The 18,636-nt window shown below is 39.5% G+C and overlaps 2 protein-coding genes and 1 long non-coding RNA gene across 6 annotated transcripts in view; 2 read left to right on the top strand and 1 right to left on the bottom strand.

The window, feature by feature from the left end:
• The window catches only part of RNF11 (ring finger protein 11), a 29,863-nt gene extending 24,851 nt beyond the window's left edge, over positions 1-5,012 (top strand). For both annotated transcript variants that reach the window (XM_082226812.1, XM_082226811.1), the window contains exon 3: positions 2,392-5,012. In XM_082226812.1, coding sequence (XP_082082938.1) covers positions 2,392-2,563 — 172 coding nt within the window. In that variant the 3' untranslated portion in view covers positions 2,564-5,012. The remainder of the gene's footprint in view (positions 1-2,391) is intronic.
• A 1,223-nt stretch (positions 5,013-6,235) lies between these two features.
• The window catches only part of TTC39A (tetratricopeptide repeat domain 39A), a 50,526-nt gene continuing 38,125 nt past the window's right edge, over positions 6,236-18,636 (bottom strand). For all 3 annotated transcript variants that reach the window (XM_082228203.1, XM_082228202.1, XM_082228204.1), the window contains 4 exons: positions 16,212-16,323; positions 13,421-13,535; positions 11,665-11,781; positions 6,236-8,896 (listed from right to left, as the gene is read on the bottom strand). In XM_082228203.1, coding sequence (XP_082084329.1) covers positions 8,779-8,896; positions 11,665-11,781; positions 13,421-13,535; positions 16,212-16,323 — 462 coding nt within the window. In that variant the 3' untranslated portion in view covers positions 6,236-8,778. The remainder of the gene's footprint in view (positions 8,897-11,664; positions 11,782-13,420; positions 13,536-16,211; positions 16,324-18,636) is intronic.
• Positions 8,903-11,857, top strand: LOC309535295. Its single transcript, XR_014221175.1, has 2 exons — positions 8,903-9,184; positions 11,289-11,857. It is a non-coding gene; the product is annotated as an uncharacterized lncRNA (long non-coding RNA).

Here is an 18,636-nt window from a genome sequence, read left to right as displayed (position 1 = left end):
AGCGCCCTTCGCGCGGGGCAGACACCTGCAGCTTGGGGAGCCCTGCAGGACTTCCCCGCAGGGCTCTCCAAGCTGCGGATAGGCGCAGCAGGCTGCTATCGGCAGCTTGGAGAGCCCTGCGGGGAAGTCCTGCAGGGCTCCCCAAGCTGCAGGTGTCTGCCCCGCGCGAAGGGCGCTCTGCTAAAGAGCGCCCCTCGTGCGGGGCAGCAGGCTGCTATCCGCAGCTTGGAGAGCCCTGCGGGGAACTCCTTCTTCCCCCCCCCAGCCTTCAGAAGAGGTCGGGGGACGGACTGTCCACCCGGACCTGGTCTGAAGGCGGTTTCCCTAGGAACGCATTAATTGATTTTCAATGCATTCCTATGGGAAACCGTGCTTCGCAAGACGAAAAACTCGCAAGAAGAAAAAACTTGCGGAACGAATTAATTTCGTCTTGCGAGGCACCACTGTAAGTTAGTTCTTGGTATGAGCTTTCGTGTGCATGCACACTTCTTCAGATACACACTGTATCTGAAGAAGTGTGTATCTGAAGAAGTGTGCATGCATACGAAAGCTCATACCAAGAACTAACTTAGTTGGTCTTTAAGGTGCTACTGGAAGGATTTTTTTTATTATCACTTATGTAAATACATGAAATAGCTGCACTAAAAGCAATTACTTATCAGTTTTCATCAATGTGTAAATTGCTTCTCATCAGAATAATTGTTGCAAAGAAGAAATTAGATAATGTAATATGTGAAAACATCAGAAAAATCCACAAAATACGATAGAAGAAAAATCTCATAGATCAGATAAAGTTAAGCAAATCCACCACAGGCTTTGCTGAATAAGAATTATCTTGCAGTGATAAGGAACCACAAAGATGTAGTTGTTCATGCTACCAGGGGAAGGTTGTGCCACTACTGAGAACACCCATATTCTCAGTCTTCTTCAGAACCCTTTTGACATAGGCTGCTTCCAGACAGTAATTTATTGTGGAATTAGTGCTGCTCATGCATGCAAATTTTTTCATGCATTCCATGTGACATTGTCAAAACAATCCCAGCCCATTACTCCCCTCACTTTATAAACTGGATTTTCACCACCATAAAAAATCATGTAAGTATTATACATCTGCAGCCACTAATGCCGTAGATGCTTGTTAGTGCATTTTTGGGATGAGTGATTTCTTAAATATGAAATGCTGTTTCAATAGGTGACCTGTAATTCCGGACTCCTATTTCTGTTTACCCCAAACCTGCACACAAGCTAGCCACCCAGAGAATTTGAGTGTAGCTGTTTTCATCAGCTGCTGTAACCTGATGAGGAGGAACACTTGCAGTATTGCCTCAGACTGCATATACATACAATCACTCTTATTTCTTCCTTGCCTAACCACAGAGATCTTGCACAAGACTTCAGTAATTTTTTTTAACCCAACTCCTTCATTTTGCCCACTGTGAAATAAGGCTGGCAATATTTGCTCTTGAACACTACTCGGAAATTTGGAGCAATGTGCAACCGAAGCCTTCTGTGGGACCATCTCACACTATTATATGGTCCCCCAGCTCTCTTATGTAAAATCTGGATCCAAAACCAGTAACGCTAATCCGGTTGGGTTTGTCATGCTGATTTCTGAGGGGCTCCTGGTGAAGTGTGTTGGTGGGTGGCACATAGCTGCCACAGCTGAGTAATGACTGAAGAGGGTGGACAACCTAGTGGATACTGTGAGCCAGTCCTCCACACAGCAGTCATGACATCATTTTTGTCTAATTCACAATGGATTAATTAAGAAACTGGGTTGCCCTTTCTGGTTGCAAAAGGATACTCCTAATTAAGTTCCAACATTGCCTGCTGATCTTTGAAGGTGGGCCTATAGGGAAGGTCATATCAAGTGAATATAGTAGTAAGTTTGTTTCCAGGAAGACCTCCCTCTGCTACCAAGAAACTTCATAAGGCAGCAAGCAGTTTCCCTCCACATGTCTCCTTCACACCTGTACAGCTCAGTGCTCCTAGTAATTGGATATGCTCTTTCCGTAATGGCACTACAAGGCAAACACACTTATAAGAAAAAAACCCTCATGCTGTGGGTATTTCTAGACTAAATTTGAGTTATATTTTGCTTTCCTTCTTGGCTCAAAGCAGCTTGCAACTTTAAGGTATTACCATCGAAAATGATTCCAGAGTAAGCTACAAAAGAGTTACAATAAACTTTGGACCACCAGGGGGGGAAATATCAAGAGTTGTATCTAGCATTGCCTGTGCAGAGTTGCCCTCATGTAATGGAGCTTCTTCCTGCCCCCTATTGTGCTTCAGCAACAAGCATTTCCTCTTATGTTTTGGTGAGAGGTGGGCAGGCTAATATTTCAGCTGAGTTCAGATTCTCTCCATCTTGTTTCCTTTTTTCCTTTCTAGATGTGTGATCTGTATGATGGACTTTGTTTACGGGGACCCTATCAGATTCCTGCCATGCATGCATATTTACCACCTGGACTGTATAGATGACTGGTTGATGAGATCTTTCACGTGTCCTTCCTGCATGGAGCCAGTTGATGCAGCACTGTTGTCCTCCTACGAGACTAACTGAGCCAGAGCTTCTCTTCTGACCTGTCAAGGAAACCATCCACTTTAAAGGGGTTTGATCCTTTGCCATCTGCCCAAAGAACCAGGGATTAGGAAACAATATCATGCACAATAAAATCTCATTTCTTAAGAATAAAGAAATATCCTGAATAGCAGACAGAGGGAGGGAGGGAAGGAAGGAAGGAAGAAGAAACACATTTATAGACTATAGAAAAAGTAGGAAGTTATTTTTATGTAAAGCCTTGATCCAGTGCTTACAAATAGTTGCTCCTTAAGAAAACCTGTTAGCACACCCATACAGAAGAACTGTGTGAATAATAAAATATGTTAAAAATTAAATTGTGTGGATGCAGCACACCAGGAAGTTTCCTGTTCAAGCTTCTTTGAGATGAATGACAAGAATACTATGGGGGGTGTGAGTGTGTGTGTGTGTGTGAGAGAGAGAGAGAGAGAGCGCTAAAAAGGAGAAAGGGATGCTGGAGTATCCTTTGTCCTAAAGAAATTTTTTTGTTCAGATTGCTTCACAAGTTCCTGGTATTTGGGTCAATGCTCTATTTACAAAAAAAGCTACATTTTATAACACTGGCACAAAAATAGTTTCAAGCTTGTTTGCACAGTTTTTTTATTCATTGGAAATGGAATCCATTTTGCCTTAGGTCTTCTAAAATAGTGTATTCTTATTTTGGGGCTGGCTCTATGCTTGAAAACCAGTTTATTTATAACATGTTATAAAAGTGCTATGTTTTGTTTGCAGTTAGGATTATGTGGACTTTGAGAAGATCTCCTAGCTTGTAAGCAAACTTGAGATGCACTTTTTTCTATATGAGACATTTTGATGTGACAATATTAAAAGAAAACCAACACAAACCAGTATTTGCCTTTCTAGTGTTTCCTTTCATCATTTTCTTTCTAAACAGAGTGCAGAATTTAAATACTAAAATTGATCTTACATTTATTAAGTTAAAATGGAGCATGATGAAGACAAGATAAAGATTACCCTGCATCTCAAAAACACAATTTGTTGGGGATGCATTCTTTTTAAAAAGTTTCATCTTGGATCATATAAAAAAAATACTGCATCTCTTGTTTTTGTACTTCTTAGATTCTCAAGACCATACTGTGTCTCGGTCTCTGTGTATTAAGTGTACCTTTGGTATTCTTTTGGTTGGCATAGCAGTCTGTCAGCAGATATTTAAATATTCTATATTTTATGTTTTATATGCAAAATTCATATTTGGCAAATAATTACATAAAACTGATCAAGTTAGTGATCCTACAGCTGGTAAGGGCTGTTCCAAGTATTTACATTTATGAAACTAAAAAGAAAAGTGATGTGCTTGATAGATGCAGTCTTGCAGAGAGGGTAGTTGTAAAAAAAAATCCACTTAGGATGTGGAGTTTTGTTCTCTTAAAACATTCTTTAATGTGACCTTTATACTTTTGACTTAAAGCCAATATGTTGAAACGTCTTAGTTTAAAAGCATGAGATGCAGGCAACGTATCAAGGACTGTTCTGATTGTTTTGGCTACATGATTCGAAGAAACTGTATGTAAACAACTACTGCACTGAAGACTATGTCTACAGTATAAGCACTGCAGACTGTAAGCATTCACCTAACAAATTCCATCAGCTGAAGCTGTACACAAGGACTTATGCAACAGGGCTTTCACCCCTCTCCTCACCCCATGCTTCCTGAAATTGGCTCTGGATGTGTGTCAGGAGACCCCCCAGAACAGCATGCAAGGGGAGGAGAGGGAGGCTTCTTCCATCTGGCAAGCTGAAATGCTTGGGCTGATGGTAAGATCAGAAGAGCACAATGTGGAATTCCTCCCTCAATGCTATAGACTAGAGCATTTACATGTAAAATAATTTCTACAGAATTAGTTGGCAGATTGCAAAAGTATCCACTAACCTGTGGAAGATGCTGTATAAGACACTGTAGACTATTTCCATTCAAATGCCTTCCATATCCCATGGTGTGTAGTGGTGTATACACAGCACCTATGCAAGCAGCCTTTCCCTATTTGTTTTGTTGGACAAGGCAGACTCGGGCATACTCCAAATAGCCCTTGTAAGTGAACTTCAGTGTTTGCATCAGAATCAACATACCTGCAAAAGACTGCTGGATTGGGATAGTTGTTAAAGTATAAATGGTGCACTGTTGGAAGAAAGTAACTAGCAGTATACAGTCTTGGGTTGATTTGCATTTGTATTGCAAACCTTTTCCAGTTCCCCTCCTTTAATTCAGCTATTCTTAATTACAGGAAGTAAATCTGAGAAAGAAAAATATGAAGTTGTGCAATATTTTCAGTAGTAAATCATACTACCTTTCTTATCATTCCACCTGTTGTTTTCCATATATGTTGATGTCTATCTTGTCAAGTATTATAGCCAGACTTTTCTTCTTTTACCTTGGATTGTTAAATCGACAAATGAACACTTTTTAAACACCTTTTTCTTGTTCATTGTTGTTTGTTCCCAAGATTTTTTTCAAAAGACAGAGGCAGGGAATATTATGAGAAAGTGAGTTGTAACTGGTTTTCCCAACTTAATTTCACAAACCTTCTACTTTTTATTAAGCTATTTATTAAAATATTAAAGGGTTAAGATTGTAAGAGACTTTCAACAGAACATGCTAAATACAGAATTAAGTGCCCTTAAGAGTAAAGAGTTGTGCTTATATTTGTGTTGCCTTGTGGCCTTTTACTCAAATACCAAACCAATTTTATATAAATTGATTTTAAACCCTCATAGTTTCATAACATATTCAGTGCTTTTTTTTCTGGGGGAGACGAGAGGTATGCATACTCTTAAGTTTGGCCTCACTGAGGGGCAGTATTTCAATATGAATAGGGAAATAAGAGTACCCCCTAAACATTTTTTTTATAGAAAAGCAGCACTGGATAGATTTAAGTTTAACTTTTGTTCTAAAACTCTATCGTATGATCCTCTGGCTAAAACAAACTCTATTGTAAATATGAGTTGTACATTACATGGAAAGTAAATTATTTCATTATACAGTGGTGCCTCGCAAGACGAAAATAATTCGTTCCACGAGTCTTTTCGTCTTGCGATGTTTTTCATCTTGCGAAGCACGGTCCGTCGCAACTGCACCTCTTCAAGCGGCTTTTAAAAAAAAGCGCAAGACGTTTTCGTCTTGCGAAGCAAGCCCATAGGGAAATTCATCTAGCAAAGCACCGCAAAACCGAAAAACCCTTTCGTCTTGCGAGGCATTCGTCTTGCGGGGCACCACTGTATGCCATGTTTCATGGCAAAATATCATTAAAACAACACTGCAAAATAAAGGCATTATAACATTTTTTTTCTTTTTTTCCAAATGGAAAAAAATGAAAACATTATGGCATTAAAACACCAACAGTTAATGCAAAACAGAGCACCATATATTTAAAAGAACTTGCCTGTTCCTCCATGAGAACCGCCAAATTGTGAATTGGATCTTTCAGGGGGAACGCAACAAGTTCAAATAGGTAGAAGTAAATATCAACCATATTGCAAAGGGGAATTTGAGGTTGTTTGAATGCTCTTGGTAACAAAGGAAGACCACTGAAATTTGACAAAAATATTGCATAAAGACCTGTAATAGAACATTGGGTGCGCTATTTAATATGTCGTACCTACTGTAAAATTTAAAAAAATCTAATGGGACATTAGCAATTCAACAGACCATTAAGCTTTCTTTATTGCTGGGTGTTAAGAGGATATGAACAAGGGATGAAATTCACAAAAATCTATGACAATTAGGTGAATCTACAAAACTTCCCAAATTATTCTACAAAAGCTTATTGTTTTTCAGATTGTAGCTTAAGCAACATCGCCTCTAACCTTATGCTTAAGTATGTATTAAATATGTGTTTAATACTATTAGAAGTTATAAAGCAATACTCCTGCACAACCTTCATCAATTTCAACAGAACATTCAAGTTTAGTTTAGTTTCCTGAATAGACATAACTTTCAAAAGTTACTTGCCTATAAGTTTTATTAAAAACAATGGAATTATGGAACTATACTGTTACCATCTTAAACATCCAAAATTAATGGTAAATTCCACTGAACTCATTAGGATTTACTTATAAATCTGTAGATGTCCAAGCTGTCATTTCCATTGATTTCAAACAGTCTCCAATGCAACAATTAGGTTTTCCTGAATGCTGCTGGAAGTCTATTCAGCAAGAAGGGTATTTTGAAAAGAAGGGGAGGGAGAGTATAAGGGAAGACATGATACATACAACAAAAATACGAAGAACAGCTAGCTTGATTTTGTGCTTTTTATAGGTGCACTGTACACATATTCTGCATCCAATATAAAGAGTCTTTAGTATACTGTATTGAGAAAAGATTAATAATGCCTATTCAGCGAAAACGTTCTCTGGTATATATTAGTTTTGCATTGAGAGAAATCAGCCACATGTGAAATCTATGTTTTCAGTTCTCTACTGAAACTAAAGAAAGGTTAAATTTGAAATGACACAAATCTATTTGACACACTCCATAAGAAAGTCCTGCAAGTAACAGAAATGCAGTAACAAATCATCCCCCTACTGTACAACAGAATGTGTCAAACTTCCTGCCACCTTAAATCTATAGTGGGTACATTGTTTCTGCAAAGTAGCTTCTAACCCTGCTTCAAGAAATTGGTGACTTCCAGAACCTATGGGCATTCTGTAGTACCACAGAGGGGCTGATCAATATGTGCAGTCCTATTTAAATAGTAGTCACTGATGTAGCCAATCAATTGTTTGGTAAGAAGGGGAGAGTGAATCCAGCCATCTGCCAAAGAGGTCATTGGTGCTCTCTAAATTTCTAGCAGACCTCCCCCCCTCGCAAAAAAAAAGTTCCAGCAGCTAGTTAAAGAGGAAGGACTGCATGATTAACACTCTCCCAAATGATAGTGCTAATCCAAACTGGACATGCTCCAGTTCAAAAAAATCTGTACAGTGGTGTCTCGCAAGACGAAATTAATCCGTTCCGCGAGTCTCTTCGTCTAGCGGTTTTTTCGTCTTGCGAAGCAACCCTATTAGCGGCTTAGCGCTATTAGCGGTTTAGCGGCTATTAAAGGCTTAGCGGCTATTAAAGGATTAGCGGATTAGCGGCTAAAAGGCTATTAGCGGCTTAGAAAAAGAGGGGGAAAGCGGAAAAAAATCGGAACACTTGCAAGACATTTTCGTCTTGCAAAGCAAGCCCATAGGGAAATTCGTCTTGCGAAGCGCATCGAAAAACGGAAAACCCTTTCGTCTAGCGGGTTTTCCGTCTTGCGAGGCATTCATCTTGCGGGGCACCACTGTACTCTAAAATGGCTTATGAATGTTCACAATGCCTCCAGTAGAATATTAAAACAGGAGTAGCCAACTTGGCACCTTGATGTTGCATCATCATCCCTGGCCATTGGCTATGTGGCTAAGACTGATGGGAGCTGGAGTCCCAAGAGCTGGAGGGCACCATGCTGGCAATCCCTGTTCCAAATCATATGCCACTCTAGGGGGGAAATCAAATAACCATGTGCTGCTTAACAAAAAGAGTAAACCAACACTAAACTTCTTGAAAAACTCCAGTTTTCTTAATGCAGTCTAAATGTGACTTTTGCATCAGAAAGAGAGAGATTCCGGTTTATTTACTTTGGTTCTTTGGCTATTTCAACATTGATAACTCTTTCAAACTGGTAAGCAACAGCACGTTGCAATTGGATTTTGGCTGCATTGGTAATTTGTTGGCATCTTGAGGGTTATCAAAATAAATACATTAGAAGAGAGAAAAATGAAAGCGAGATTAAAGAACAGTACATTATAATATTAAACCTGAATCAAAGGTTATTAATTGGTTGTTCCTTCTATCAGGAAAATTATTACCTCATTTAAAAAGTAGTTTTAAAAATTCAGTCTATGTAGAAAATAAACGTTATATTCATAACCAAGTGTGATCTAGGTATTTGTCAGCAACTCTATAGAATTCATGATTTCATCCATTTAAATATTCATTGCCAAATTAACAAACATGAAAATCTTATTTAAAAAACTTATAAAGTAAGTAAGTCACATTTGTATATATTATAAACAGTTGTGGAATGAAATACTGGTTTGTTAACCCCTCAGTATTTTAAAATACGTTTTGTGCTAAACTTGACAAAGACCACCTTAAAACTGTTGCCTGTAATGTCCTCTTGTGGCAGTTTGCATACCAAACAAGATTTCTTTTTTAAAAGTTAACATGAAACCTCCGCTTCCAAAACACCATTTTCTGGAGACAATTTGGCTTGGTGCAAAGCAGCTTGAATTCTGAAGTGTGTTCTTGTTTCCATGGAATAATTCTTATAATTTTGCCTAAAACAAAACAGAGATATATTGTGATAGGCACTTAAATATTGCACCTCCCCATCATCATTGTATTGCAATATTTAAAAGAACAATTTTTACAAAGCGAAGGTAGAAAAACCAAACTTAATTCACAAATGTCTTCATTGCTTCCTCTGAAATAGAGACACAGAGAACAGGACAATGCATCTCTTTGTAGTTCCAAGTCTTAACATTTCCCTGGAAAATGTATGCTTACTCATACATGCTTACCCTGCCCCCCAGCCCAGAAAACAAAACAGCAAGTCTCTATTACCGGTAAGTGTCCATTATGCAAAAAATGAATAAATCTAAAGTTCAGAATCCACAAACACACACGAAGGCAACTCTATGTTGCTCTTTTATGGTGAGTATAAAGTGAGAAAAGAAATCTAAACTATCTTCCCCCTCAATACAAAATAAACCCAGAAAGTACATAAATACAAAAATAAGATATTTAAGCAATACTGTAAAGTATTATCAAAAAACATAAACCCAATCAATGTATGAAGCACCTTATACAAAATGCAAGCTATTGGTCTAGTGCAATATTATCTGTCTTGATTGACTGAGGCTCACCAGGATCCCAGGCAGAGATCTTTCACAGCCTTGCAATCCAAGTTCCCCTTTAAACTGGGGATGCTTTGGACTGAATCCTCATGCAAAGCGTACGCTCTGTCACAGAGACAGCTTCAAAGCAGTCAGTGGATACACAGGGATTATCCACTTCATCCTTGCAACAGTCTAATGGGTGAGGTCAGGGATCCCAAACTTTTTTGGGGCCCAGGAGAACATTTGGAAAATAGATGTCATGGGCATCACAGAATGTCCATTTCACAAGAACAAACTGATGATGCTCAGAGAGAGAAACCCAACGAACATGCAAAACACTTCCACCCTCAAAGCTGACTGGCCACTAGCTGTGCCCACCCCCGCTACTCTTCCTTTCCTATTAAAAATGCTTTTGCACTATGGACCCAGAGACATTAGGACAGTTTGTCTTTTCAGCCAGCCCAGTTGCTGCCCAAGGTAAAAACAAACAAACTTAAATCTTAAACAAACTTAAAAGAAAACTTGGAATGGCAAGGGGCCTCGACAGGGACCCAAGAATTAACCTGAGAGTTTTATCTGAATGCTGCAGTTAGACTACAGAACCTTGTAACCCAAGTTCAGCACACTAGCCAATACCTCATTTTGGCTCTGTCAGGATTCATATTGTGTAGGCCACAGCATCACTGCTGAAAGTAGCATCCCCATAGGAAGTGCACACCTTACAATCTCATTTAGGAGTAATTATAATGGGATGCAGTGTCATCACATTACAAGTTTCTCAGCTTACAGCAGCCAAGAAATGGAGAAATGGGCAGGGATCTCACACAACAAAAGCATCTCATACGTCTTCCTAGATATCACTGCAAAGAGCTAAGAAGGTAGCTTCAGTGGGGAATGCAGCAAGACACAAAATATTTAACATATTGGGCCCTAGAATTTTATTTTCAACTCTACATTAAGTTCATTCAATTAATTAATTAATAATCTGATAAAGCTTGGTGTTTATTTTTCTAGACAGGTTGGCCTTGATATGATCAAGTCCTATAGATATGGCAGTTTTTAAAGTGAGAAAGTGAACATATTTAGAAACTTAACATAAAAACTTGGTATACTACACATACAATTTGAGGTGTTTAAAGAAGGGTATCCAATTCTGACTTTTTACTAGTAGAGAGCACTTTTGTTTGTGCAATATGAAATAACTAGTTTTCACTGGTAGCCCCTGCCCTCCCTTCAAAGATGCTTTAGTTTAGAGGGTTGAAGTGGATGCTCCAGAACACTATGGGGTATGGTGGGAAGCAGAGAAAAATCAGGTACTTCCTGCTAACTCTTAAGGCACCACTGGGTACAACTAGAAAAGAATCCAGGTTTTCAGTGTTACATTATTTATCTTATAATCCATTTTGTGATAGCAAAATTAGTAGTCTCCAAAATGCAGCCTGTATTTTTTTAACCCACAATCAGTGTTGAAAAAAGTACCTGAATTGCACCTGTTATTTTTAACCTATGAAGACAGAATTAGGGTGTGTGTTTGTTTACAGCTGCTTTTATTGGCTTCTCTTCTGTCTCAGAACCAGGGTTGTGCTAGTATGTAGATTTAGGTCAGCTAAAGCAAGTCTTGGTTCCCCCACCCCCACATTTTTTAGCAAGCCTTGTTAAAAAGAGTCAGCATGATCACATTCTCTTCCCCAAGCCCATAGGCTCTCCCCTGCTCCATGTTAGTCACTTATTCTCCCCCTACTGGCTAAAGACAGAAGGAAATAGATTCTTAAGTAATTTAGAAAACAAGCTAAGGATAAATGACAACATTAATATTTCTCTTTTTCCACAGAGAAAATGTTTGGAAGAAAGGAATATTCAAGAAAAGTATTACACAAGCATACAAAACTCATGCCATATTCCTATCTAAGTGTAGAACCTTAAATTTGTCCCTATTGAAATTCAGTGTGTTAAGTTTTGGCCCAGTTCTCCAATCTGTTAAGGCAACATTGGCCAATCTGTTAAGGCATTGGCTACCACACCCAGCTTGATGCCATCTGCAAATTTGATGAGTATCCCCTCAATTCCTTTGTCCAAGTTGTTTAGACAGATGTTGAATAACAAGGGGCCCAGGACGGAACTCTGCAACACTCCACTTAAATAACCACCACTGTTTCAGCCCCCTGCTCTATCTAGTTCTAATAATCAAGAGTTTATTATAGGCTTACTTTGCTCGCTCCAGGATCTTCACAGCGTCTTCTCTTCTGTCTTGGTCCAGGTATAATAAAGCAAGTTCAAGCAGTGCATTTGGAATTAAATAATGATCATACTTTATCTTCTTTTCACTTTAAAGAAGAAATAGCAATTAATGAACAACAGCAACTTTATCTACAATCAAATAATAAAGTCACTTGGTGCTGACACGAATGAGTCACATTGTTTGAATGTATCCTAGGTTGTTAAATAATCTACATTTTTGGCACCGAAGAACATCCCATGGCCATTCTTGTATGGCATCACTCAGGCTCCTCAAGATCCTTACTTGAACATAATACCTACAAGCACCTGCACATGGGGCTTTCAGAGTTACACCACAGGTTTGGCCAGAGACTTAATTTTCAGGAAACAAGTCAATGCAGTTATAGCTTCCTTACCATATAATAACAGAACATGGAGTGTCCCATGTTCATCTGTAATTGGGATTGATATTATCTTGCAGTCTGGGGACAGAATTGCAGAGTAAGGGCGATTCTGTGTACAGATACATGTACTGTACCCTTGTTTCAATGTAAAGTTTTGTGACAGTAAAGGAGTGGTCGAAGCACAGGAAATGCAACTGTTCCCACATTCATTTTCTATTTTGAAGAGTAGAGCATCAGGTCATACAACTGGGGCTCCAGAAGTGCAGATGGATTTCTACATTTTCAGCCTCAGCTTGTAATCAATATCTAAATCAGCCACAGATTCCGAATCTCCTGGGTGCTGACCTCATCACTTCTCAGCATAGTTAATACATTACTGGCATGAAACGACATCATGATGTCAGGGCAGATATGCTGATTAAGGAAGCCAATTAAACAAGTGACCCCCACTGTAGTCATATATGTGTGATATAACTATGGATCCGCACCTGCATATTTGTACAAATATACATTACATTGCAGGGACTGGTTATATAGTTTTTGTGCTCCAGGACACAGCTAAATTGTGTTTCTGGCAAAATTTGTGGTATGATGGTTATGTCTCTATTCAACTTGGGCAGGGGATGACTAACCTTTTTTGACCTGAGGCTGCACTGAGGCCTCTGAGGCCTGGCCAACCTTCTGGGGCCTGCATGGCAGTGGTAGGCAGGGCCAAAGTGGCCAATACACATTTACCCACTCATGTGGCAGATGCAGGCAGCCTCTCTCCTATACTCTTCTGTCAATCAGCAGAGGAACAGGAGGAGGGTCTCCTCAATGTTTGAGGATTTTTGTAGAATACTGGAACCTGCTTTGTGGGTTGGATGTGCCTGTGTCATGGACTGGCTGCATGCAAAGAAATTGTGGGAGGTGCCAGTTGGGGAACCCCCTGTTTTAATGGGACGAGTTGCTGTGCTCACTAGGCCTCGCCTCCTGAGATGACCTTTTCTTGAATAAAGAGTTAACTTTACTGATGTCATGTGATTTACTGCTGTCCCACTCCTGACAGACTGCCTCTGTAAAGAGCACTATCAGTGCTGAGTTCCACTGTGACACATAGGCATAATCCTGACCTCTGTTATATCCTGAACATTCAGAGGTGCAAGTTCAACACCTAGGCACATAGTGAGATACAGAAATGTACAACAATTTATATAACTGCATGGTTGTCCATTAACTACGCCAAACTTTGAAACATCTCTATAGAATCACTTTCCAATGAGAAATGCTCACAGGTTTTGATAAGCTGATGTGGCTCAGTATTTCTTATTGCGCTGTCATCTTCTCTAGTTAGGACACTTACTTTAAGTGAATGTAAGTGAAGTGTTCTTCTGCTTCTGAAATCTTGCCAAGGTATTTCAAGCACAACCCTTTCAGTAACTTGATTACACACTGATCATCAACAAACAAATCTGTAGCTGAAAAATAAAGCAACAGGGAGCTGAACTGAGACAATTTTGTAAACTTTGAAAAGGGGGAGAAAGAAACTATTCCATCACAATACACACACACACACACACACACACACAGAGAGAGAGAGAGAGAGAGAGAGAGAGAGAGAGAGAGAGAAGCAGCAGCAGCAGCAGCTATCACCAACTTGGTGCCCTCTAAACACTTTGAACTGCAACAGCTTTGCTGGCTGGTGCTAATAGGAGTTGTAGTCCTAAACATCTGGAGGGCACTAAGTGGATTGGGGAAAGCTGCCCTATGCCATACATCAAGTGTGACCATAATTAAAGTAGTAACCATCCCACTGCATGTTATCTAAGTATCAGCCTGCTGAGATTTCTCCACAATGATCCTTAAGGAAAGCTTAATGGATTGAATAGTACAACTGAGGTTTAGCACAGTTTAAGCTGAAAAGAAATACAGAACAGATGTGTGATGAGAATATGCAGTTACATCAGTGACACACATACACCATAAATCACCACGTTTTTTGTTTGTTTGTTTTCTACTGCCTCTTTTCACTAATTATGGGGGAAATAGCAATGGTTGCTGGGATCCAAAGTAACATAGGCTTTAAACTTGAGCGGGGGATTTTTTTACTGAACTGAAGTGACTGCGGGTTAGCAAGAGATTAAAGGAGGTTGCTTCTGGCTAACCCATGCTATCTGTAGATAAAAGGCAGTGACACACAAATGCCTACAAGAGGACCTAAAGTTGTTGGGTGAAGGAGAAAATGAAGTGTGCTTGACCCAAATCACTCCACATAAAAGCTAAATGATGTAAGAGAGGAGAGGCAAAAAAATGTCTAGTCATGCAAGCAAAAAAGGGGGGTGTTGCTGACAGGTGTCTCCAAAAATAGAGTCTGGGAAGATAGTGACCTTTCCTGTCTGGTTTCAGTATCCAGTTGGGCATTAGTTTGTCATGTCTGACCGATAATTGGCTATATACAGTTGTTTGCGCCTTGCTTGTTTGCAGCCTTACAGGATACCCTGCTGTGGCCCTTTTACTCCAATTGCCATTGAGAGCAATTGCTACTTATAGAATCATAGAATCGTAGTTGGAAGGGACCCAATGGTCATCTAGTCCTACTTCAAAAGGTACAAAACTTCCTACAGAGAGAGCACTTCCTTGTAAGATACTGTACTGAAGAGGCCCAGGCGACAATGCACTTTTTTTCTTTCCTTTCCTTTTCGCTAAATGTAGTTTGATGCACTGGGAAGAAACTTTTGTGTTGCACCTGCCTATGCTATACTCAGAGTAGACCCATGGAAATCAATGGATATGAGTAAGTTATCCATTGACTTTGATGGATCTATTCTGAGTACAACTTTGCTTCATCCAACCTTTGATATTGTGTGAAGACAGAAAGAGAATGGCAGGGGAAACCAATAGCTGTAAAGAGGCATTCCTTATTGCTAGGTTTCATTAACTGGTGTATCTGAAATAAATATCTGAGCTTTAAAAAAATCCCAGACTGGTCAAATTAGAATGTCATCAACCAATGGTCAATTAAAAATAAAACCAAGTGTTATTTAGAACTAGCATGTAGCAGCTAAGAACATGCTACTGATCAGAAGCCTTCTAAGATAAAACAAAGGGTGGAAGGATTACTGCAAGTGCAGTGGGATTTCCCACCCTCTCCTCCTCCATCATGTAACCTGTACACTCGCAAAATCTGCTATGCAGATTAGAACAGATTGGGGTGGGAAGAAGTTCAAGACCTTTGGCTTATTGGCATCCAATGCCCTTTTAAATGTGTTGTGGGAGGGGGGGTTATTGGCTTGTTTTTGTTCTTATTTTTATTATGTATTTTGTGTCTTTTATATTGCAGTTTTATCTTGTGAACTGCCCTGAGACCTATGGATGAAGGGTGGTATACAAATTTAATAAACATCAACAAACAACAACAGCAACATTGTGCAAATAGAAATTTTTGTGCTGATGGAACTATTTACTTAGTTTTATGTTGAATACAACCAAACATAATTAAGCAAAAAAGAGCTTTGCTTGAGACATACATACATATTTCCCCTTGCATCTTGTTCAAAAGTCCTGTGTTCCTGTACTGCCAAAGTCATTTATTTCTTGTATCTCGCCCCCTACCACACCAACATACATGCAGTTATACGACAGCATCCTTAAAGGGTAGTCAACTTCTCCCAACACAGAGACTGACTGAAGGCAGTCAATTTATTGTCAGGAAAAGTCAACTTCCCAAACTTACATCCAAATATAAAAATAGTTGTAAATATAGTCCTGGAAGTGATTACTGTATTTTTGCGTCTATAAGACGCCCCCATGTATAAGACGCCTCCTACTTTGGGGGACTCAGATTTAAGAAAATGGGGGGGGGATGGCCCCATGTATGTATAAGACGCCCCCTAATTTTGGCATTATTTTTTAGTCTTATACACGAAAAAATACGATAGTATTCCCCCCCCCAAAAAAATTAATAAGGTAGTAACTGGGGAGGGGAGGCCAAAGCAACAGTAAAAATACTGCTACCATCTGTATCATCAACTCATTGACCCATAATCCACTTGCTGATTAAATAAAAAATGTGCTAATAGGTTTACCGTCTAACAACTCGACAGACAACCACAATCTCTCACGGACCACACCCTCTGAAATTAGACATGAGTTACCTGGGCTCCTTTCCAGGGCTGCTTCTGCATCTTCCAAGCACTCCAACATACCGCCAGTCAGGTCAGGACACTTCCCAATCACTGCATAACCATTCCAGACATACATCATCTCCTAGACGCGATAACAGAGTAGAGCATGTTGTTACAGCAGTAGAGAAATTTAGTTACTGGAAACTAGAGGTGTTAAGCCCAAACAATTAGCTGGTTTAGTTCAAATATTCTGGAAGCAGAGTTAGCCAGTTTCAGCAAAAACAGACAAAAAACCTCAAGAACCATTTAACTCCTCAGAAAGCCAACTCATTCATTTGGTTGTCTTTACAACACTGCAAGACTGTAACTTCTGCTCCCCCACCTCTTACCTCCCAGTGGTGGATTTGGCCTCATTCACATACTATTTTCCTTCAATATTCATTGTGAACTTGGCTCCTCCTTTCTTCAACCTTCCCCACTCATAATTCCCTCAAAATCAAGATAGCTTTAGCCAGCTGCCTACACTATCCTCACTTTAGCCTTCTGGATTTCAAACCTCTGTTCAGCTTCCTAGGTAAACCAACACTGCTCTCTCTCTCTCTCTCATCATAGCGTCTTGTCCCAAAGCCATATGAGATCCTCTTTCTCATGGTTTCTCCAGAATCCCATTTCTCTCTGTCTCAAGTCTGCTTCTTCTACCAACCTTTTCATAAGGTTCCTGCTCCTTGTTCCATGGTTTCATTTCTTCTTCAGCTACCCTACCTCCTAGGCCTTCTTTCCAACCTACTCATACTGGTTCTCACAACCTTTGGTCTGCATAAGCTCTCTCTAAAATGAACTATTTTGTTTTATCATGGAAGCTTCAAGTTGACCAGACAGCAAATTGCTGACTCATTCACTCTGATGGTGCAGAATGTCTGTGAACATTCATGTCCATAGCAACTCAGCCAAAGGATAAGAGAAAGAATCAACAGGACATTTTTTTGTGATATTGGTATGCAAACTCAGTAAAGGAAAGAATCCCTGGGGAGAAGCAAATAGCTCCCATGGCAAGCAACATATTGGCTCTGATTAATATTAATGGTAAGAATTAGACATAAATATTTCATTTAGTTTGCTCCTTTGCTAAGCTGAGATCATCTGTGTAACATGTAATCACAAAATCCGGGAGATGTTATCAATATGGGGCCAACTGGAAAACTGATTCTAGGAAGTTTGATCTGAATCACTGAGTACTTAATTACTACACTGGAACTGACGAATAATGGCCTATATCCCACTGGCACTCTTGTCACATTTCATTTCAACCACCTGATGACCATGACATAATATTGTTGCATTTTCTGACATTACTCCTAGTAAATGCTGAATTTGCACAAGTGCACCCACATATATCCCCTTTAATATTGTTATGAGCTTGTGAATGCTAGCCCCCTCTAAATTCCCATCAAGCTAGTGTTAGAATTAAGGCATTTAGAGGGTGTACCCAACTTACATACATTTAACTTATGCATTCGAGGACCCATAATGTAAGCCCTGAATAAGTGGGAAGTTGCCTGTATATGAATAAATATAAATATACATACATTTATAATTCTTTCCAGTCTTTTCTAGTTTGGACCTTAAAAACAGGTGATCAATAGTGAAATGGCAAGAGCAATGGGATAGCAGAGGTGGGTAAGCAGGAATATAGTAGCTGAAACTTTTATATGGGTATTTCTATTTCAGATGTTACCTAGCATATGAGTGAATAACACAAAAAAGAAGCGAGCAGGGAAGGAACAGAAAGAACTTTCCAAAGGAACCAGAGAAGATGGAACTACTAGGACTATTTGTGCCATGTGATGACCTCAAGGAAGCATGAGATAATGAATTTAATGGGCTATTAAACTTTATTTCCCATATTTGCATTTGGGTTTTGAAGCTAGTTGGCTATAATACTTAAAAGAACTCAGGGTTCTGTGGAAAAAATCTAGTGAAAGCCTCTCCCTTCTATAATTTGTAGCCCAAATAAACATAGCCCTATTATGATCATAATATTCTGGCTCCATTCCCTATCAATGGTCTGACTAGAGACACTGAAAGAAAGCTCAGCTGCTTTTCCATTCAAAATTCAAATGAAAAGTGTAGCAAGTGATGTTAATGTGGGGGAAGTGTTCAACAGACTAAGGCAGGGGTAGCCGCAAAGTTCCTGTCAATGTTGTGGACTACAACAACTCCAGAGGTGGTTTTAGGGGAGCAGGACTGGTGGGGTTGCACTGGGTCCTGCCTTGCAGGGGGCACCAAAACAATGCTGTACAACAGAACACCACTGACAACTCCCATAACCCTGACCACAGGACATGCTGGGGCTGGGGCATTGTTTGGGAGCAGGTGTTCCTGTCACTGATATTATTTTTTATATATTTATTTTGGCTCTTATGATTTATGTGGAAATTGTTCAATTTAGCTGCGT

The sequence above is a fragment of the Podarcis vaucheri genome (genome assembly GCF_965113315.1).
Source record: "Podarcis vaucheri genome assembly, chromosome: 6".
NCBI lineage: Eukaryota > Metazoa > Chordata > Lepidosauria > Squamata > Lacertidae > Podarcis > Podarcis vaucheri.
This window is presented reverse-complemented; position numbering and strand designations above follow the sequence as displayed.